Source organism: Pseudonaja textilis, chromosome 1 (assembly GCF_049901715.1).
Source record: "Pseudonaja textilis isolate UNSWEBS1 chromosome 1, rPseTex1.2, whole genome shotgun sequence".
Lineage (NCBI taxonomy): Eukaryota > Metazoa > Chordata > Lepidosauria > Squamata > Elapidae > Pseudonaja > Pseudonaja textilis.
The window spans coordinates 315,323,586-315,345,720 of NC_141990.1; the positions used below are offsets into that span (position 1 = coordinate 315,323,586).

A 22,135-nucleotide genomic window follows, 5' to 3' on the forward strand; every position below is an offset into this window, starting at 1 on the left:
CCCAGCCACTGGCGCTGGTGGGATGGGGCCATGCCGGTGGGGAAGCTAGCCAGCCAAGCCTGGGGACGTTGGGAGGGCAGCTAGGTAGGCTGGGAGAGGCCAGGGGAGACCCTGGGACAGTGGGGGAAGGGTTAGCATGACTTGCAGGCTTTCCTGTGAACAGGCAGAGCAGAGAAGAGGCTCGTGTCACAATGGCATGTCATCAGGCAGCAATGGTGGACATGTCGTGCATGTGCAGTAAAAAAACCCCATTTTTTTAAACCAGATTTTTTAAATTTTGGAGCGGCAGATAGGGGTGGGGGCCGGGGCCAGCGGAGGGGTGAGCTGGGGAGAATGGGGAAGGGATTTTCACGCATGCGCAGTAAACAGAAGATCAGTTTTTGACCTGTAGGAGTGGCGGAGGGGGGTGGGCCAAGCAGGGGGTGGTTTTACTGGTTCTTAGAACTACCGGTGACATTAACAACTGGTTCTATAGAACCAGTGCGAACCAGTAGAAACCCACCCCTGGTAATAACCTTTTCACATTTCAGTCCAATTTGTAACAAGGCCTGCTGACTATAGATGATTCTTGCCCCACAGGATTCAATCAAGGAAAGGATCCAAAACACACAGAGAATCATACACACTGTACACTGAAAGAAGGAGCGGCCAGCCACAGCATCCATATGTGCAGGCATCTTCACTGATGATGTAAATCTATTTAACAGCACTGACAATACTACTGCCCTATAAAGCAACCTTGACTATGTGTCAGAATGGTTGAACAATTGGCAACTTCACATCTCAACCAACACATTCTCTGTCTTACACACTGGGAACAAAAAATTAGCACACTAAATGCAAACTGGGCAGATATGACCTCATAGGTGACCCTCACTCTGTCAAGGATTTAGGAATGCTCATTTCAAAAGATCTAAGCCCCAGAGCTCACTGTAACAGCATTGCCAAAAAGGCATTAAGAATTGTAAATCTAATTTTGCAAAGCTTCTTCTCCAGCAACATTGAACTGCAAATCAGGGCATACAAAACCTTCGCCAGACCAATTCTCGAATACAGCTCATCTGCCTGGAATCCACACAGTATAATGGACATTAATACAATTGAACAAGTCCAGAGGTATTTCATGAGAAGAGTACCCCACTCCTCCGCTTGTAATAGATTAACTTATGCCACCAGGTTTTAAATTCTGGACTTAGACAACTTAGAACTATGCCAGCTACGGTCTGACCTAAGCTTAGTACACAAAATTGTCTACTATAACGTTCTACCTGTCAATGACAACTTCAGCTTCAACCACAATAACACATGGGCAAGCAATAGAAACAAACTCAAAGTAAACTACTCCAAACATGATTGCAGAAAATATGACTTCAGCAACAGAGTGGTCAATGCCTGGAACTCACTCCCTAACTCTGTTGTTACATCCTCAAACCCCCAAAACTTTAACCTTAAACTGTCTACCATGGACTTTTGTAACAGGTCTGTAAGGAGGTGTGCACCATCCCTGTCCTACTGTTCCAATTTATTCGTACTCATTATGTATATACTTATAACTGTTTATACTTATATGTTTATATGTTATGTTCATACTAATACTTGTTTTCTCATACATGCTTGACAAATTAAACTAACTAAATAAATAAAATAAGTTGTAGCTCAGGGTTGAAGTGAGGGGTTCTTGGTGCTCTCTGGTATTGTGTATGGTCCTGCTTCGCCAGCCTTCTCAGGAAAGCACAATTGCAGAAACAAAAAGCATTTCAAAATGAACCTTTATTGGAAGACAGTGATAGCAAAGAGAGGGTAGGCAGGATCTGAATTTCCCATGCCAAAGCATTAGGTTAAACCATTTACTCTGATGCTTCTCCCAATGTCCAGTTCAACTTCAAGCCAATCCCAAGGTGGGAAGATGTGAGAACATCAGACTGAGGAGGTGATAACAATTCCTAGGTCCTATGATCTCACTTCTCCGGTGGTGAGACAAAACAGATGGCCCGAGGCACGTTCTTCCCTGCTCCCAATTTCCCCAAAAGATGCAACAAAGCCATGAAAGGAAGAAAAGAAAACTCCATGTAAAAGAATCCCTGCTCCCACTAGAATGCCAGCATCCCGATTGAGATCTATGGCACCTGACACATTGCTTATTTTCTGGCAAACCTTTCATGACCAAACTAGGTGACCACATCAGTGCTAGAAGGAGGGAGTCCATTCTCATTTTATATTCTAGGGCAGAGTTCACCAATGTTTCCGGATTTAGGGGCCGGTGGGGGGAAGAAGAGGGGATGGTTGGCACAAGTGGCTGGCAAGCACGTCTGCATGCCCGTATGCACACACCTCCATTGTAGAGAGTGCTAATTCCTGCATGAGGCAATCTTTGCTATGATGGGTTGCTGTGGGTGTAAAGGGGGAGTTTCCCCTTTTCCCGCTTTTTTCTTCTGTGTGCGCTGTACGTTGTTTGTGATTTACCTCATGATGTTCTTGTTTGCCTGACAATAGAAATAGAACTAATAGGAATAGGAATAGGAATAGGAATAGAATAGAATAGAATAGAATAGAATAGAATAGAATAGAATAGAATAGAATAGAATAGAATATAGAATAGAGTAGAATTAATAGAATAGAAATAATAGAAATAGAAAGGGAAGGGAAGGAATGAAATTAGAAATAGAAATGAATGCAGTAGAACAGAATCGAACATAGAATAGAATATAGAATAGAATATAGAATAGAAAAATGGAATAGAACAATAATGGTGAACTTTTTTGGCACAGAGTGCCCAAACCAGAATGTGCATGCATGCACATCCATGTGCATGTTCTGAAGCACCAGAAACCTAAAGACCAGCTGGCTGGTGCATGCATGCTTGTTTTTTGGTGGTTTGGGGCCCATTTTCAGGCCATTTGGGGGGCCATTTTCAGGCCATTTTCCCGTGCTGTGGCTCTTGCGAACTCTAGTGGGTGGTGTTCATGTGCACATCAGAAACCAGGAGAGCATCTGGCAACAGCACACGTGCCCACAGAGAAGGGTCTGACTGCCACCTCTGGCACATGTGCCACAGGTTTGCCATCACAGGAATAGAATATAGAATAGAATTAATGGAGCAGAAATAGATACAATACAAAGGAGTGGAGTGGAGTGAGTGGAGTGGAGTAGAATCCAACACTTGAAAGGGACCTTGTAGGTCATCTAGTTCAACCCTCTGCCCAAGCTGGAGACCCTACACCATTTTTAATGACGGATGGCAGTCCAGTCTCTTCTTGAAAGTTTCCAGTGACGAAGCTCCCACAACATCTGAAGGCAACTTTCGTTCCATTGGTTGATTGTTCTTATTGTCAGAAAATTCCTCCTTATTTCTAGGTTGAATCTCTCCTTGATCAGTTTCCATCCATTATTCCTTGTCTGGCCTTCGGGTGCCTTGGAAAATAGCTTGACGCCCTCCTCTCTGTGACCACCCTGCCTTCTGTGAATAAAAATGTTAAACATATTTGTTCATATAAAACTACAGGTATGTGTCAGTGTCTATGACCTCATTTGGACACCTACCATGCAATTCCTTGACAATAGTGCTGTTTTGTTTGGTGTGTGTTTTTGTTCTGCCTTCTGGTCCACTGCATCCACATCCTCTTCTTCATCCACATCCTCTTCCTCGCTGCTCTCTGAGTCGCTCCGTGCATCCTTTTCCAACTACAACAGAGAATGTCACCTCTCTTCAATCCTGCTCAATTAGAGTCCATCAGAGGGCAAAAAACCTTTTGGGGGCACACAACTGGCCTTTTCCATTGGAGATGCTTATCTTTTGTACAACCAAAGGGCCATGCTATGTTTTGCATGGCATACAGGCAAGTCCATGGCTCTTTAGAAGAAGGGACTTCAACATGTTAAAGAGGCCGTTGTTAATGGCAACTTTGCATAAATAAACTTATATAAAATGTTTTATGGATGGCACTGACCATTGGCTAAAATGTTTAAAAATATGTCTAGCAAATGTTGGAAATGGAATAAAAAAACAGGCACATATTATATATGGTGGACTTGTGGTAAGCCAAAAAAACTGGGAGAAATATATAAATGGCTAGAAAAGATTATTGGAAAGCATGTAGATTTTAAACCTAATGAATAGACATAATTAATTTATTAGGGATGGTTTTATGAGGTATAATATCAGGTAAACCTAATAAGAAAAGTATGTATTTAATATTGCACAACTTGACAACAGTGAGAGTTGTATTTGCGCAATGCTGGAAAAATGAAGTAACACCACGAGTTGAAGAAATAATTAAGAAGATTCTAGAATGTGCAGAAATGTACAGACTGACATTAAAAATTAAACAGAAAGAACGTACAGAATATTATCAAATATGGAATCTATTTTATCAGTGATTGGAAAAAAGAGGTGGAGATTAAGAACGTAATATGTAAAATTCAATACCCAGACAACACGATGTGTATTAAGCACTAACAAATGTAATTAATACAAAAAATAATTAAAAAATGTTTAAGAGGCCTTGGGGGCTTGAACCCCCTGCAAGCTCGAGATATCCATGTTATCTCTGGTACCTCTTCAAATACCCAATCCATGGTCCTTCTCCTCTCCTTAAGCTCTGGGGTTGAGAGGGTCAGAGTTGAACTCCCACTTGAACACAGCCAGAGTCTGGATTGTACATTTTGGGGGGCCATTTTCTATCATGAAAATGAAGGTGGGTGGCCCCCCACCATAGCAAATTGCCAGAGGGACCAGAAAATGAGATGCTGCAGCATATAGTCTTTTCGGTGACCCTGAAAACTTTCCGAAGAGTTTTAGAGTTTTAGTGTGCTTGCTTGACTGTTGTAGACAGGAGGGGGACAGGGTCCCTTATTTTGATATTCCTCCCCCTACAAAAAAAAGTCCTGGGGGTTAGGATTTTCAGGTTGTGTTCAGCGGTGACAATGGGGCACTAGGTGTTATGGTGGGTTTGATCCAGGGATGGTATTCAGGAGGTTCAGACCGGTTTGGGAAATTTAAGTGGTTCGTAGAACCGGTAGGGAAAATTTTCACTGGCCCCGCTCTTACCTCTCACCTCTCCTATAGTCTGTTGTTTATTAGCTCAGCTTATTTGCCAGAATGCAAAAGGGGGCTGCTGTGAATTGTTTAATGGACTGGTAATTGGCAAAATGGACTGCTAAATTGGGCCACACCGACCCAGTCACATGACCAATAAGCCATGCCCACCAAGCCACACCCACAGAAGCAGTAGTAAAAAAAAATTGAATCCCACCACTGGTTTGATCCCATGTCCTTTCCCACTGCCATTATAAGGCCACCATTTAGGAGTGTACGGTAATGTAAGTGTTTGTGTCTAAAAGTCTATTTTGGCTAGGGAACGTGGTTGAACATATGTGGTTTCTTCCATTCCAATTCTCACCCGCCTATCACAGATGCAAGCAGAGCCCAGGAATCTTGCATCATTCAACATGGAATAAAAACAAACGTGCAGCAGGGTTAAACGAAAGTACCATATTTTTTGGACTATAACACGCACCAGACCATAAGACACACCTAAGTTTAGAGGAGGAAAACAAGGAAAAATATAGTGTTTTGCTTCCATGGGTCCCATTTTTGACCTCCTCGGTGTCAGGGAGGCCAAAAAATGGGACACACAGTGGCTTTGGGAGGCCCAGAATGGACCCGTATTTGCTCTTTAAGATGGACAGACATTTCAACCCATGTTTTTGGGTGGAAGTGCATCTTATAGTCTGAAAAATATGGTAATTGGTGGTCTTCTTCCCCCTCCCCAACATGTGCCTTCTGTTCCTATGTGCCCAATTCACAAGTGACCAATTACTGTCCTTACCTTACTGTCCTTACCTTGCCATGGATCAGGAACCTATAAAGCATGAGGATGATTGTGTAGGACCAGCAAACATTGAGAACATACACGAGCATCAGGAGGGCATTGAAGAAGTAGTAAAAATAAAGCTCATGGGTCTCTGCGAAATGGTAAATTGTGCTGTAGAGAATCCTTGAGGAGGGAGAGGGGATGGAAAAAGAAAGAGGAATATGGGTTATCTCTACTTTTCAAGGCTGAGATAACCAATGGCGTTAGGAATTCGGGATATCCATTAGGGCTTCAAAACAAGAACAGATGATCTGAATGGCTTTAGCCAAAATTGCTTAAAATGGAAGTATTTTAATAGAGAATAACAGTGATTTAGAATGGAATGGAATGGAAGAGAAGGTAAGGGAAGGGAAGGAAGGGAAGGGAAGGGAAGGGAAGAGAGAGGAGAGGAGAGGAGAGGAGAGGAGAAGAGTTGGAAGGGACCTTGGAAGTCTTCTAGTCCAACCCTCTGCTTAGGCAGGAAATGGATGTTACTTCCCAATTCTGGAAGTTTGATGGGTTACATGCAGATTGAAACTTCTACTTGTTTACAAGCAGTTACAAGCTGAGATAGAACATAGAATAATAGGCTTGGAAGGCATCTTGGAGGTCATCTAGCCCAGCCTCTGCTTGAGCAGGAGATTCTATACCATTTCAGACTTTCAGACAAATGGCCGCCCAGTCTCTTCTTGAAAGCCTCCAGTGATGGAGCACCCACAACTTCCGACAGCAAGCTATTCCATTAGATGATTGCTTTCACTGTTAGGAAATTTCTCCTTAGTTCTATGAATGCTTGTCTCCTTAATTAGTTTTCATCCATTGTTTCTTGCCTTGCATTTTGGTGCTTTGGAAAATAGTTTGGCACCCTCCCCATCTTTGAAAGAGCCCCTCGAATATTGGAAGACTGCTATCATGTCACGCCTAGTCCTTGTTTTCTCTAGAATAGACATATCCAAATCCTGCAACTGTTCTTCATATATTTTAACTTGCAGCCCCCTAGTCATTCTTGTTGCTTTTCTCTGCACTCTTTCCAGAGTCTCAACATCTTCTTTACATTGTGGTGACCCAAACTGGATGCAGAATTCCAAGTATGGCTGTAATAAGGCTTTTTAAACTGGTTCTAACAAAGCCTTACTACAGCCACACTTGGAATACTGCATCCAATTTTGGTCATCACAATATGACAAAAAAAAACATGTCCCAAAGATGTGAGGAGAAATGTCACAAAAAGATGGCACTGCAATTGTGCTGTCAAATTCCCGCCCTTTTTGCATGCATTCCCGAAACATACTTGTAAGGAAAAAAGATGGCACGATTAAAGAGGAATACCACTGAGAAAATGATAAAGAGTGTGTTGCAGGTTTTCTGCCACTTCAGGTAGTTAAACACCTTTGCAGCCTGGGGAAAAAAAGAGAAAAAGAAACAGTAACTGTTGATATCTATGGAGATTCTCAGTCATCCAGGTCATGGCTGTCCCAAAAGTTTTTGTTTTTTTCAAGAGGCAACTGGACTTTCTGGTTTTCCTTGGAAGATGTTTTATTTCTCATCCAAGAAGCTTCTTCAGTTATGGATGGTGAGGAATGGAAGGATTTATACTCCTTGCAAACAGCCGGTCATTTGCATCCTTTTAGCAAGTTGTTGAGGCTCCTTAAAGGTTGAGCCACTTGGCTGCACCCAAGAAAGCTCCACAAAAATTTGGATTACTCAGTTAAGGACACAGAAAAACATCCAGGTGGGCTTAATGACTCACTAAAATAATGCAAATGACCAGCTGTCTGCAAGGAATATAAATCCTTCCATTCCCCACTATCCAGTCAGAGCTGAAGAAGCTTCCTTTATAGAAGTGAAACATCTTCAAAGAAAAATCAGAAAGTCCAGCTGCCTCTTGAAAAAGCACCTTTAGGACAGAAATTGTTGAGTGGCTGAGGCTCCTGTTGTGAGAACACTTAGCTTTCAGAATATGGTGGCACATTTCTGTGAGTTTAAGATGTACGACCTGTATTCTATCTCCCACCAGGATCCTGGGAATTGTAGTTTGCAGAATACAAAAATGAGAAACCTGGACCAGCTTGCAAGCAAAGCCAGATGGGGATAGCTTAGTCACCCACAAGTGAGGGTTGGCTCATTTCCAAATATTTTGTGTTGAATACAGAACAAACATGCTTTCAAACTTATAACTGGATATCTAAAATTTGAAACAATTTCAGCCCCAATTTTATTCAGGCTGCTTCTTTCTTGGAATTATTATTTTCTCAACCTTCAAACAAGCTTTTCAGATTGGGATTATGACATCAATTATTTAGCTGATCCCAACACATCCAGCAGACCGCAAGCAAGAGAAGGCTGGTATAAATTTCTAGATTTATTTCTTCTTTCCCAAAAACAGGGACGAGGGTTTTTTTTTTTCAAAAAGAAAGAAAGGGGAAGAAAGTATTCATTTTTTTGTATCTTAGGCAAGAGGAAGAGTGTTCCTGAACTTTAACTTACATACAATGGAGTATCGGGAGCACCATGTAGGATCAGGACAAGTGAACCAATAGGAATGAAATTGACGCAATAGGAGAAGCCAATGAGCAACATGCTGATCACATGGTGGACAATCATCACATTAAAGTCCTGCAGGAAGAGGAGATAACTGGGTTATTGATTTTGTAGCTCCTTCAGGGGGCCCATACATCCCATTATGGGGAAGGGGTTTGAGTGGAAGTAGACAACATTGAGTTCTGCTGAGTCATTGTTTCAGAAATATTTCCTTACCTTTGAGAATCTTGTGAAAAGTATTGGAAATCCATCCTCCCTTCCCTTCCCTTATCTTCCCTACCCTTCCCTTCCCTTCCCCCTTCCCCTTCCCAGAAAACAGGTATATGGCTGCTGCTGGGTGGAGGAATGTAGCAAGCGATTGTGAGACTGGCTGGGAAACTGTCACACAAAATTGAAAAAGAAGAGCATATACTCTCATTAACAGCACAGCAGTGCAGCAGCCAGGAGCTCTAAAGCAGGCAGAAGTTCTTTGCTTCCAGATTTTGGGTGCATTCCATATGTTAGCCCATTTGAGGTACCCCAGTTCAAAAATTGTTGCCCTATGATGTACTTAAAGGTCATACCAATAGCATATAGTTTTGCATCTTAAGATACACCAAACTAGCACCTTTGTTTTGTTTTTGTTTTACTTTTCCTCTTCATTTGATTGGTTGTGGAGTTTTCAAGTGAACGACCTGAGTTGCACTGGCCAGATGGGCTGCCACATAAATTAACCAAAATGCATAAATGCTGGTACTGCACTAAAAGGAAGACACACATTTCCTTCTGGAATCTGAATGGAGTTTTCCGACCAGCTGGACCACATTTCTTCTGCCAGAGCTCACTCACCTTCTGTTTGACGTCAAAAGGCATTGAGATAACTAAGGTCAAATACGAGGAGAATTGCAGGAGGTAGTAGACATAAAGGCTTGGATGGAGAGGCTGCAAAGCATAAATGAAGAGAAATGGTGTCATGTAATCCCAATTCTCAGCTTCCGAAGTGAAGACAATATCCAGTACTGTGTTCGTGGTGGTTGGAGCATTTTAGGAGTTGAAGTCCACATGTCTTAACGTTGTCAAGTTTGAGAAATACTGTGCTAGAGAGCCCCCATGTGCAAGGGGCTTCTCTTAACATTTCATGTCTGAAAAGGATCTTTCTAGACCCATATTTTTGTCCTGCCCTCAGGTGTTGCAGAGAATAAATCTACAGTGTGATGCCCTTCTAGTCCTGGTAGACCGTTTTCAACTCTCCCATCAGCATTCTCTTCATTAGCTAAACCAGGGGTGTCAAACTCAAGGCCCACAGGGTGAATCTGACCCATGGGTTGCTTTGATCTGGCTTGCAGGGCCGCCCTGAAAAAAGTGAGGGACTGGCCCATGGTGCCTCTGCCAGTGAAAATGGAGCTGGGAGGGCTCTCACTAGCTACATTTCCAATGGCAAAGGTTTGTAGGAGGCCATTGCAGTTGGATACAGAGCTCAGGAGGGCCACTGCTAGCTCTGGTTTGGGTGGCAGGGGTTGCAGGAGGCTGTCACAGCTGGAAATAGAGCTTGAGAGCTGTTTTTTCTGACAGAGTGCTCTGGCCATCTCAGGCAATCCCAACATGAGTGACGTTAAGCTGATCACGCCTACCCCAGCCTCCGAGACCACACATACCCCTGATGTGGCCCACAATGTAATCAAGTTTGACACCTCTGGCCTAAACATATATAAGGTAGTTCCATTAGTCATTCATCATACAATTTATCCTCTGGACTCCATATCATATTTGTTACCCTTCGCTCACTTTTTCTAGGGCCACAACATCTTTTTTGGCATCATGGTAACCAGAATTGGAGTGTGTTAGCAATTCCCCCCATCTTAGTGTCATTCACAAATTTGATGAACACCCCTTTGACATCCTCATCTAGGCGATTGATGAAGAACTTGAAGAGCACTGAGACCAAGACATTATTTTGAGGTGCCACCATTGCATGGTTCTCTCTATCTAGACATTGTTCCATTGTGGACCACTTGCTGAGTGTGGTTGGTCAGCCAACTGCAAATCCATCTGGTAGTGATACTGTCTATCTCACATTGTTCTACCTTAACAAGGAGGAGATGATACTACATTAGAATAACAGAGTTGGAAGGGACCTTGGAGTCTTCTAGTCCAACCCTCTGCTTAGGTAGGAAACCCTATACCATTTTAGACAAATGGTTATCCAATCTCTTCTTAAAAACTTCCAGTGTTGGAGCATTTACAATTTCTGGAGGCAAGTTGTTCCACTGATTAATTGTTCTAACTGTCAGGACATTTTTCCTAAGTTCATTCTGTCTCTCAATTTGTCACAGAATTCTTTGTTCAACCATGCTGATCTCATTTTGAGTTCCTTGTTTCTCTTTCTCTGTGGCATTGGTTTTGTTTGGGCTTTTTTACTTTGTTTTTGCAAATTTCCCAAGTACCATGAATTGGTTTTCACTCTATAATTTCCATCCATGGAATCCTTCCTCTTGTCTTTCTTAGTTTGTTAAAATCAGCTCACTAGTCTTTGTTCTATTACTTGTGCCTGCATTATCATTCCTATTCATTTTAATTAAGTCTAACATAGTTGTCACTCTATTCCCTCCTCCATCTTTTGGATGATAAATTTGTTTGCTAGGAAAGTTAGAAAAGTCCAATGATTTTGCCCAGGGCATGCTGAGAATTTCCTTACACTTGGCCTCATGTGGTATTTCTTATTGCTGCTTAATCACTTTCTTTTCAGCTTCAAGAACAGGAAAGAATTGAATTCCTAAAGCTTGGATGAATGTCATGTTTCGAAAGTCAGGGCAGGATGGATTGCACTTTCATATTATTTTTGCAAAAGGGATTGATGCACATTTTCTGCTTGAAATGTTAATTTGAATATCTCCTGATAACTTACCTTCAGTGGGTACCCAACCCAACATTCGCGAATGTTCCAGAACCAGGGTTTCTGCAAGAAGAAATTGTTCATTAGGAATCGCATCATACCAGCCCACCAACACTCCTTTAGACCTGACATGAAGGGGACAATGGAAGGAAAAGGAGATTACAAAGCAACTTTAGTCACTAAGATATTTGGAAAGAGTTCAAAAATGGACCCTGTTTTGCTCATCAAAAAAGTATAATTACATGTTAGGAAGTGGGAGGCAGAGAAGGTCACACCCAGTCATATACATGACTAGGGTTTTTTTTACAATGACCAACAGAAGTAGGTAAAGTTGGCACTCACATCATAAAGGACAGCCAATGTCATGAAGAGATAAGTAAGGGAGTGCACGGATCTCCAGCTGGAAAACAATCAGAAAAAACACATCAGGGTAATTGGAAAACAGCAGGGGTGGGATTCTACTGGTTCGTACCAGTTTGGTAGAACCAGGTGTTACGTTCTCCGGTAGTTCGGAGAACTGGTAAATCGACCTCTGCTCACTCTCTGCCTGCTTCTCCTCTCCCTGCCCAGTCAGTCCCTATCGCACATGCGCAATATCATGCACATGCACGACATGCCTGCAGCCTGCTTTTGCCTGCCCACCAGGCCGGCCATTCTTGCCTGCCTTTCGCTGCAGCAGAGCGAGTCCCCCTCCTTTCAGAAATAGCTCCTGGGCTGCAGAGAAGCCGCCTAGTTGAATCCTGTTTCTCTCTGGAAAGTCCAGTTGACTCTTTAAAAAACCACCTTTGGGACCCAACAGATGTGCTCTTTGACAACCTAATTGGGCCCTGCACTGGTTTGGAGGCCAAAACACATTGGTACCAGTATTGTAAAGATGCTGAAGGGGGATGCTTTCCTTTGCATCACACAAATTGTCTTTTTAAAATATAATTTTAATAAACTTTCCAAAATATAAAATGAAAATGAAAATAGTGGAAAAATGGTGAAGGGAAAAAAGAGAAAGAAGTGACTTTGGATAGGTCCAATGTTCAATTCTCTCGAGAATTTTCTGGATCTTGAAACTATCTTCTAAAGTTTTTGCTATTCCCAATAGCTTGTTGTCATGTGCAAATTTCATGAGTTCCCCATCTATTCCCTCATCTAAAGCATTGATGGCGATGTCAAAAAATACTGGACCCAAGAAAGAACCTTGGGGAACTGGACTGCATACTTCCCTCTGATGTAGTTCCATTGAGGACTAAATGTTGAATGTGGTGTATCAGCCAGTTACAAATCCTTCTGATGAAAATGATGTCTATTCCACGTTTTTCTCTCTTATCAAGTAGTAGGTTGTGGTCTACTTTGTCAAATGCTTTATTGAGGACCTAGCATACTATGCCTACAGCATTTTGCTGGTCCAATAATTTAGTCATTTTATCAAAGAATGCAATAAGTTTTGTTTGGCATAATATGTTTTTGACAAACACATGTTGGTATCTAGTTATAACTTTGCTTGCCTCTACCATGTTTCTCATAAAATAAGGCCAGATCTTACATTTTTTGAGTCCTAGGCTGTCTTTTCGAGGGTGACTTAATTCCCCCCCTTGCATCCCCATCTAGAGCGCCCCGCGGATAGCCTCGCCACCAGCCGCTCCTAACGGGTGATCATGGTGAAGCTCAGAGAGCTCCCTACTCCCACCAAACACCTTTGCTGCAGACCCAAGACCTTTGGCACCCGCCGCTGTTGCTTTCCCTTCTGCCCATTATTCTGCCACATTTGGAGCTGCCGCTTCCGTGTTTGGAGTGCCACTGCCATTTGGAGTGCCACCGCCGTTTGGAGCACTGCCATCATGTTTGGAGCTGCCACTTCTGCGTTTGGAGCTGCCGCCGTGTTTGGAGTGGTGGCGGCACTCCAAATGGCAGTGGTGCTCCAAACAGCAGCAGTGCTCCAAACGCAGAAGCAGCAGCTCCAAACATGGCAGCAGCTCCAAATGTGGACATGGCAACTCCAAACAGTGGCAGTGCTCCAAACAGCGGTGGGGTTCCAAATGCGGAAGTGGCAGCTCCAAACGCAGCAGCAGCTCCAAATGCAGAAGTGGCAGCTCCAAACAGCAGCAGTGCTCCAAACGGTGGCAGGACTCCAAACGTGGAAGCGGCAGCTCCAAACGCAGCAACAGCTCCAAATGCAGAAGCAGCAGCTCCAAACAGCAGCGGTGCTCCAAACAGCAGTGGTGCTCCAAACATGGAAGTGGCAGCTCCAAACGCAGTGGCGGCATGGGCAGAAGGGAAATCAACAGTGGTGGGCATTGAAGGTCTTGGGTCTGCCACAAAGGTGCTTGGCAGGAGTAGGGAGCTCTCCAAGCTCTGCCATGATCGCCCATTAGGAGGAGCTGGTGGTGAGGAATTGCTGCCCCCGGGGCGCTCTTAACAGCAAGTCCCCCACCCTTCCCCCCATTTTGCATGTTAAAAATAGGCCTAAATTTGGGGGGAGGGGCTTAATTTCATTTTATGCCTAGAAAACATGCTGGGTCTTCCTTATTGGGGGAGGTCGTACTGTTGGAGAAACACGGTAGATGTTCCCTGATTTGTTGCCTGATATTCTTTTACAGGATCTTCACAGGTATTGAGGGCAGACTGATAGATCTGTAATTTCCTGGATCCATTTTTTCCTCCTTTTTTGAAGATGGGAATCTCACCAACACCTTTCCAAATCCTTTGGTAATTCCCCAATGTTCTAGGATCTTTGAAGATATAGTTCAGTGATTCTGAGATCGCATCTTCCAGCTCCTTCAGAATTCTGGTATATAAACCATCTGGTCCTGGAGATTTGAACTCATCTAGAGTGGACAAGTATTTCTTAACATTTCTTACCTATTTGGACATGTACTACTAGTCTGTTTTTATGGTTCTACTTTTGGTAGGTTGGGGTATTTTTTTTCCTTCTGCATGTAGACAAGTGCAAAGAATGAATTAAGCAGTTCCACTTTGTGGCTACTGCCATTCACTTCCTTGCCATCTTCTCCCATTGCCCCATCCCACCTGATGGTTCACTTGGTCTCTTCTTCCCTATGTCCAAAGCTTTCTGAAAGAATCCAACTACACAGTGGATTGGTTGATTTCAAAGACTTCTCCTTCCCCGGAGAACTTTCTTCAAGCTCAGAAACCCACTCTTAAGTATAGAAACTTTGGAAGAAGCACCTTTGATCAATTAATATGTATATTCCTACTGGACATCCAACACAAACATCCTTCTTAAATCATTCAGAATCTTCTTGTAAAGTTAGCAGTGACAAAGATCCTGTTGGGTACAAAGAAATACTCTGGTCCACATGGACTGCACATGAATTGCCCTGCCCAAGAGTTTCCACTCACCTGGCTTCACAGAATTTTTTGGTCAAACCGGGCCGGTTCTGATTCAGTCTATATCGGAACCACCTCTCTATCTGTCTTGGTTGGAGGTCGCACTGCTTGGCTAAGCCGCTGACTTCTTCCTGGATGGAAGGAGGCAGAACCAGGTGAGAAAAGCTGCACAGGTGCTATAGGAGTCCATGACAAAAAATCATAGTGAGATAAGGAAAGATATAGTGAGAAATGAGATGGGAGAGATGAAAGAAAAAAATTCAAAATACGGGTGAAAAACTTGAGAATTTCCAACAAATGATAACAAAAAAATTAGCAAAGAATCCAGAAAATGGAGGAAAAATCAGAACAAGTAGAGAAAAAAGTGAATGATATAAATTATAAATTGACACAAGCAGATAAAGAGCTAGAAAACACTGTGATAATGTTGGAAACAAAAAAAGACACTCATTACTTGAGATTCCAGAATATAGAAGAGGAGAAGGAGGAGGAAATGCAACAGGCCTCAGTTTTTAATTTTTCCTCAAATTCTCTTTGCTATGAATACTCATGCAGGACACAGGGAGGGAGAGAAAAACAGAAAGGGGGGCCTCCACACTCCTGACCTTTCAGAAAAGTGTGAAGACCTGGCTCTACCAACTTGTATAGGGCTTGCAGTGGGACACGCCTACATTCTTTCTGCTATAACTGCCTTCCAATAAAAGTTCTTTTTGAAATGCTTTTCATTTGTACAGTTCTGCTTTCCTGAGAAGGGTGGCAAGGCAGGACCATACACAATGTCAGAGAGCACCAAGAATCCCTTACTTCAACCCTGAGCTACAATTTTTCTATCAAAACTACATTTTGTCTGCAGAGGCTCAGTTTCATGTTAAGTCAAATATCCAACTTCACCATCATTTCAAGTCCATCTCTGTGGATTACAACTAAGAGACACAAAAATGTTTTTCCTTTTCTGGTATGCAAACAAATCTAATAATAATTGCATAGGACAATTGCTTTTCTTTGCAATTGTCAATGGAACCGTAATTCTTAATGTATCCCCTGTGGATTTCCTCTTCCAAGATTTATGTTCCAATGTAAAATCTGCTGGAATTCACCAGGTGGGGGCAACTCACTTTGTCTTGCTAACTCCTGGGTTTGATGAGACTCAGCTGGCCTTAGCTTTGTCTTGGTCACAGCCGAAACTCTTAATAAGGGAAAGGATGGTTGATATAAATTTTGTCACAGCCATCCAGGTGGAACGGCCTGTCTCTGTAAGCTCTGGTGAGATTTTATTTATTTATTTATTTGATTTGTCAATCACTTACAAAATAATAGGTATAAGTATAAACATGAGTAAGAATACAGAAAATAGTTACAATTAAATGGGGACAATAGGACAGGAACAGGAGGCACGATGGTGCACTTATGCACGTCCCTTACAGACCTCTTAGGAATGGGGTGAGGTCAATAGTGGATAGTTTGAGGTTAAAGGAGTGGGGTTTTGAGGATGTAATTACAGAGTCAGGTAGTTCATTCCAGGCATTGAAAATTGTACTTTCTGCAATCAAGTTTGGAGCAGTTAACATTGAGTTTGTATCTGTTGTGTGCTTTTGTATTGTTGCGGTTGAAGCTGAAGTAGTCATTGACTGGTAGGACATTGTAGCAGATAATTTTGTGCACTATGCTTAAGTCCAACCGTAGGTGGCATAGTTCAAGATTGTCCAAGCCCAAAATTTCAAGTGTGGTGATATAGGGTATTCTGTTGTGAGCAGAGGAGTGTAGTACTTTTTTTGTGAAATACTTCTGGACTTGGTCAATTGTATTAATGTCAGATATACAGTGCGGATTCCAGACAGATAAGCTGTATTTGAGTATTGGTCTAACAAAGGTTTGGTATACCTTAATTAGCAATTCAATATTTCCAGAGGAGAAGCTTTGTAAGATTAGATTTACAATTCTTAATGCCTTTTTGGCAATGCTGTTACAGTGAGTTCTGCCCTTAGGTCATTAGATATGAGTACTCCTAGATCCTTGGTAGAGTGAGGGTCATGAAAGAGGTCATAACCACCTAGTTTGTATTTGGTGTGCTGATTTTTTTTACCAATGTGTAGGACAGAGCATTTGTTGGTCAAGATTTGGAGTTGCTAATTGTTTGACCATTCAGACACATAATCAAAGTGTGATTGAAGAGCAGTAACACTGTCGGTGGTGTTGAGTAGTTTTACATCATCTGCGAAGAGGATGCAATTGCTTATAAGGTGATCACAAGGGTCATTTATATAGAGTATAAAGAATGTGGGTCCTAGAACACTACCTTGGGGGACACTGCTGTTAACTGGAGCAGGGTTTGATATAGTGCTCTCTGTTTTTACTATTTGTTGCCTGTTTGACAGAAATGCAGTAATCCATTTATGAAGGGATCCAGAAATGCCATAAGACTTTAGTTTTAACAGTAGTTTGTCATGTACCACTGAATCAAAGGCTTTGCAGAAGTCTATGTAAATTGCATCTATTGCTTTACCCTGGTCGAGTAGATGTTTTTGCCGTATAGGATGTTTTTGCATATGTTTTTGCAGTATAGGAGTTGTAGGCTGCAGGACAATTTTTTCCTGAAACCAAATTGTTTTTTTTGGAGAGTAGGTTGTTTGACTCTAAGTGGAGGGTGATGAATTGGTTAATGATTGATTCCATGACTTTGCACGTGACACGACATAATGAGATTGGTCTGTAGTTTTCAACCAGGCTGGGGTCACCTTTTTTGAAGATTGGTGATGACTAATCTAAGGACCATAGGTCCAGTAAGGAGCTGGTTCTGAATGATATGTCGTATATAACCCCTATGCTTAGGGGTTCTGCTATGGCAGAGAAAAGCTTTTTTAAGAAGTATGCACATAATCTATCAGGGCCAATAGATAGGGATGATTTTAGATTACATAAAGCCTTTTCTGTTTTCTTCTGTAAAGTCAGTATGTAGTAGATCATTTCAGTTAGTTGTGGTATGACTAGGAAATGTGGGGCATGAGCCATTGCTGTTAACAAAAACTGAGCTGAAGAATGTGTTGAACAGGTTGGCCTTAACAGCTTTGTCACTGCAGTCTTTTCCATTTGGTCTCTTTAGAGGTGAGTCTTTAAGTTTGGTGTTTACAAAATTGTAGAAAGTGCAGATAGATTTTGTACATAGGAAGTTTTCCTCTTGTTTGCAGTAATAATTTGTGCATTCTGCCTTTATCTGTCGGCATAAGGTATTGTATCAGTTTTTAAAGTTTTCTACATAGCTAGTTTTGTTTTTACGCCATAGTGGTTTTTTTTAAAAAAATGGAGTTTTCTTATTGTTATGGGTAATTTTTTTTGTATTTAGGGGTTACTAATGGTACATATAGTTTTATGACTTTTTCAACTTCAAGTAAGAATACATTATAATGGTCTTCTGTAGTATTACAGTTAGAGAACAGAATGTACCAATCAAGAAATGATAGGACAACATCTATGAGATCATAGTTGGCTTTTTTGAAATTGTATTTTGGAAATCCATCATTATGATCTTCTTTGTGAGGGTGTAAATTGAGACAAATGTCAATCATACTGTGGTCACTGTTAGAAAAGTGTTCTTGTATTTGTAGGCCATAAATAGAGTTTGAGCTGTTGCAGAAGATGAGGTCAAGGCAGTTGTTGAGTCCAGTGTTATTAGTTACTAATTGATCTAGTCCCAGTGTAGCAGTGGCATTATACAGGGTTGCATGTATGATTTTGGATGTACATTCATTTAGGGTCCAATCTATAAGAGGTAGATTGAGGTCACCAAGGAAAATAAGAGGGTGTGGACAAGAGGCAACCCATGTCAGCAGTGAAGTTAGTTTGTTTGCATGAACTATGTCATAATCAGGGGCTCTGTAGCATAGTAAGAAGTGGATAGTGGTATTTAAGGACAGTTCACAAATGATGGTCTCTGGAAGAGCAAGTTCTTGTGTAATTTGAATCTTTTTTAGATTTAGTTATTTTTTATAGAAGATAGCAACTCCACCTCTTCTACGGATTTTGCAATCTGACCGATAAACGTGATATTCTCTGACCGAGGTAATGGTGTCTGGAAAAGATGCATTCAACCATGTCTCACAGACAAATATAATATCGAATGTGGCTGTGCTTAGTAAGATGAGGAATCCATGCATTTTGTTTGCGAGACTTCTTGCATTGAGTAGTTTGCATTTTAGATATGTAGTAGTGGGTCTGGAGAAAGTAAGGGGCGTGTATGCCTATTGTTGGATGTTGGGGTGATGGTAGCTGGGATTTAAGTTGAAGGTCTTGCTTTTGATACATTCTGTGCAGTAGTCAATGTATAGGTTAGTATTATAGTTGATTTCCAGTTGGGCTTCTTCGGTGATGGACCAAAATCCGCGATCATGTGGGGTTTTGATCTGTGCTCACCACTGGAGCACCCCAAGCCACCTGGATTTGGGGCTTAAGCCACCCCATAGAGGTGGTGAAGAAGGGGGAGCCATCAGCAGGGTTGAGGAGAGCTGCATCTCTCCTCCTTGGCTGGCCATTACTCCCTTTCCCAAAGGCAGTTGCAGTATTTCCTCGTTCTTGTAGTCTTTTGAGTTCAGAGCATAGTTCATGGGACCATACACGTTGCTGTAAGGTTAGGTGAGGGCGAGAATGGAGATTGTTATGGTTGATGTTGCTCTTGGCAAGTGAGTTTATAGTGTAAGTGAATTTTCATTTGCTAATTCATTTTTGCAAACGACCCTGCAGAAGCGTGGGGCCAATGAGCTGTCACTGTTTCTGAACTCTGGGCCAATGCGGGAAATGTCGAGTATTTCATCAGGGGAGATGCTTGATGCTTGATAGTCACTGATGACATTGTGGACATTTGTGATGTCATCATTGTCATTGTTGTCTTCAAGACCAAATAAGATGGCATTGGGACGTGTCCATTCACGTTCAACGGCTTCTTTGATGAGGATTGAGATATCATTATTTGTTGGATTTGTGTTTTTTTGTGGAATGGGTTGTGGTTGCGGTTGTTGAGTAAAGATGTGGTTTGCAGCTATTGAATGTTCGAGTTTTTTGGGGTTGTGTCTTTGTTTTCAAGTTTAGTTAATCTTGTTTTTATAGTATCCAGGGATTCTACTATGGTGTCTAGGGATGTTATTCGTGTTTCTAAGGTATCAACTCTTTCGTACAGGGCAATGTATTTGTCCAGTTTGGGTTTGCATGCTTGACAGAACTATGGAAACCCATGGTTGAATGATCCTAGAAATTGAGCCATTTGCTTGGGTAATCCCAAGCAGTAGTGGTGAGCGTAGTTGTCATATGGGGAACATTTGATGGAATTTTCATTCTCCTGTAAAGGTTCTTGACATATATGGCATGTGTCTTGTGGCTCATTGGTGGGGATTTCTTCCTTTTGGGGTTGTGGTTTGGCATTGGATTTTTTTTCTTGGCATGGTGGGTTTGTTGAGATGGTTTGTTGGTTAAATTGTTCAATCAAACAAGATCAATAACAATATTGCACCAATCAATTAATTACACTAGTAATGCTAGTCAAGAAATTTCACTAATTAACAATCACCCTAATCAATTTAATCACACTAGTCAATTAATTTCACTAATAATTAATTTTACTAATCAATTAAATTACACTGATTGGTATTCACATTATTTGCACTAGGCATTCTAATCACACTAATCAATCAAACAATCAATCAATTGATCAATTATTTTAGAGAAATTATTATAGAGACATTGTTTTATAAACATCATTGTCTAATCATTGATATATGTCTTGAGGTCATAAAGTTATACGTTTTGAGATAATGAAGCAATCAGTGCTATATGAGGTAGTAAGTCAGCTAGTAAAGGATTATTGCTTTGCTGGTGATCCACTTGGTGAGAAAGATTTATTGCTTTGCTGTTGTTATCTGATCTACTTGTATAGCTGACTCTGATTTCAGTTGGCAGGAAATCTCTGCTCAGGGTCTCTGCCCAGGGAATCTTGGTGAGGTAGAAGTTGAAGGCATGTGATTTCTGTTGGTTTGAATGGCTTCAGAGTGATTGATTTTTGGTGAGGTAGAGATTAGTAATGAAAGGGTTTCTCCTTGGCTTATTCTCATCCACTTTCAGTTCAGAATGGAGTTTTCAGCCTGCTGTCTGACCACTTCCAGCTCAGAATTGTGCTGTTCTCAGTCTCTCAGACTTCACTGATTTCTCTCAAATTTTGGTGTCCCTGTTATTTTCCTGTTATTACAGCTCTCTGCTATCAGCTTCTCTCCAGTCTCCCTTGCTCTCTGCTGATCACAGTATTGCTCTCGGAGCTCAGAATCATGTTTCTTAGTCTCCTTCCAGTATCAGCTAGCGCAATTGGATATTTAATTTGATCTCCCTCTTGGGTCCTGGTAAGCTATAGTCTCAGGCTCTATAGTCTCTCTTTTGTCTATCAGTTGGCTATCAACTTGGTCTCACCTTTTCAGAATGACATCCTGTGGAATAGAGTATTGGGCTCTCCACTCAGGATGGTGTCCTAGCCTCTCTGCTCCCTCTCTCTGCTCACTCTCAGGATTGCCAGCTACTTCTCTGTTCTCAGAACCTTACAAAACCTCCCAACAGTCCCAGTTGAGGGAGATCACGGGTCCGTTGGCTCCAGACCCCATTCCCAGTCTCCAGTGATGTGGTTAGGCATTCACCTTGATCACCATCTAGATTTATTTCCTCTTTCTAAAAAACATGGAGGAGGGTGTTTTGTTCTGTTTTTTTAAACAGTGGAAGGGGAAGAATGTATTCATTTTTATCTTAGGGTAGAGGAAGAGTGTTCCTGAGCTTTAACTTGCATACAGCAGACTATCAGAAGCAACGTTTACAATTATGACAAGTGAACTGATAGGGATGAAATTGATGCAATAGGAGAAGCCAGTGAGCAAGATGGCGATCACATGGTGGATAATCACTGCATTAAAATCCTGCAGGAAGATGAGATAACTGGGTTATTGGTTTTGTAGCTCTTCCAGGGGCCCCATACATCCCATTATGGGGAAGGGGTTTTCAGTGGAAGTAGACAACGTTGAGTTCTGCTGAGTCATTGTTTCAGAAGTATTTCCTTACCTTTGAGAATCTTGTGAAAAGTATTGGAAATCTGTCTCCCTTCCCTCTCTTTCTCCCTTTCCCTTCCCAGCAAATAGGTATCTAGTTGCTGCTGGGTGGAGGAATGTAGCAAGGGATTGTGAGACTGGCTGGGAAACTGTCACAGAAAATTGAAAAGGAAGATCATATACTCTCATTAACAGCACAGCAGTGCAGCAGTAGCCAAAAGCTCTGAAGCAGTCACAACTTCATTGCTTCCAGATTTTGGGTGCATTCCATATGTTAGCCCATTTGAGGTACCCCAGTTCAAAAATTGTTGCCCTGTGATGTACTTATTTTGTACCATATAGTTTTGCATCTTAAGGTGCACCAAACTAGCCTCCTCTTTTTTTACCTTTTTTTACTCTTCTACCAGAGCTCGCTCACCTGCTGTTTGATGTCAAAAACATTGAGATGTCCAAGGACTAGTAGA

General features: G+C 41.8%; 1 protein-coding gene across 1 annotated transcript; it reads right to left on the reverse strand.

Moving 5' to 3' along the window:
* Positions 1-1,752: 1,752 nt before the first annotated feature.
* LOC113451448 (ceramide synthase 4-like) lies at positions 1,753-21,281 on the reverse strand. Its single transcript, XM_087919290.1, has 10 exons — positions 21,270-21,281; positions 14,617-14,780; positions 11,608-11,665; positions 11,278-11,328; positions 9,222-9,314; positions 8,340-8,468; positions 7,144-7,250; positions 5,843-5,996; positions 3,541-3,681; positions 1,753-3,457 (listed from the first exon to the last, which is right to left on the reverse strand). The coding sequence occupies exons 1-10, from the start codon at positions 21,279-21,281 to the stop codon at positions 3,386-3,388; spliced, it is 981 nt and encodes a 326-aa protein (XP_087775416.1). The 3' UTR covers positions 1,753-3,385.
* Between the last annotated feature and the right edge of the window lie 854 nt (positions 21,282-22,135).

Bases quoted from the DNA above. Each gene is read 5' to 3' on its own strand.
- LOC113451448 (XM_087919290.1), bottom strand. The intron at 11,666-14,616 runs GTGAGTGGAAAC...ATTGTTTTCCAG, and splicing joins AAAAAATTCTGTGAAGCCAG to CTGGAGATCCGTGCACTCCC. The intron at 8,469-9,221 runs GTGAGTGAGCTC...CTCTTCCTGCAG, and splicing joins CTTTTGACGTCAAACAGAAG to GACTTTAATGTGATGATTGT.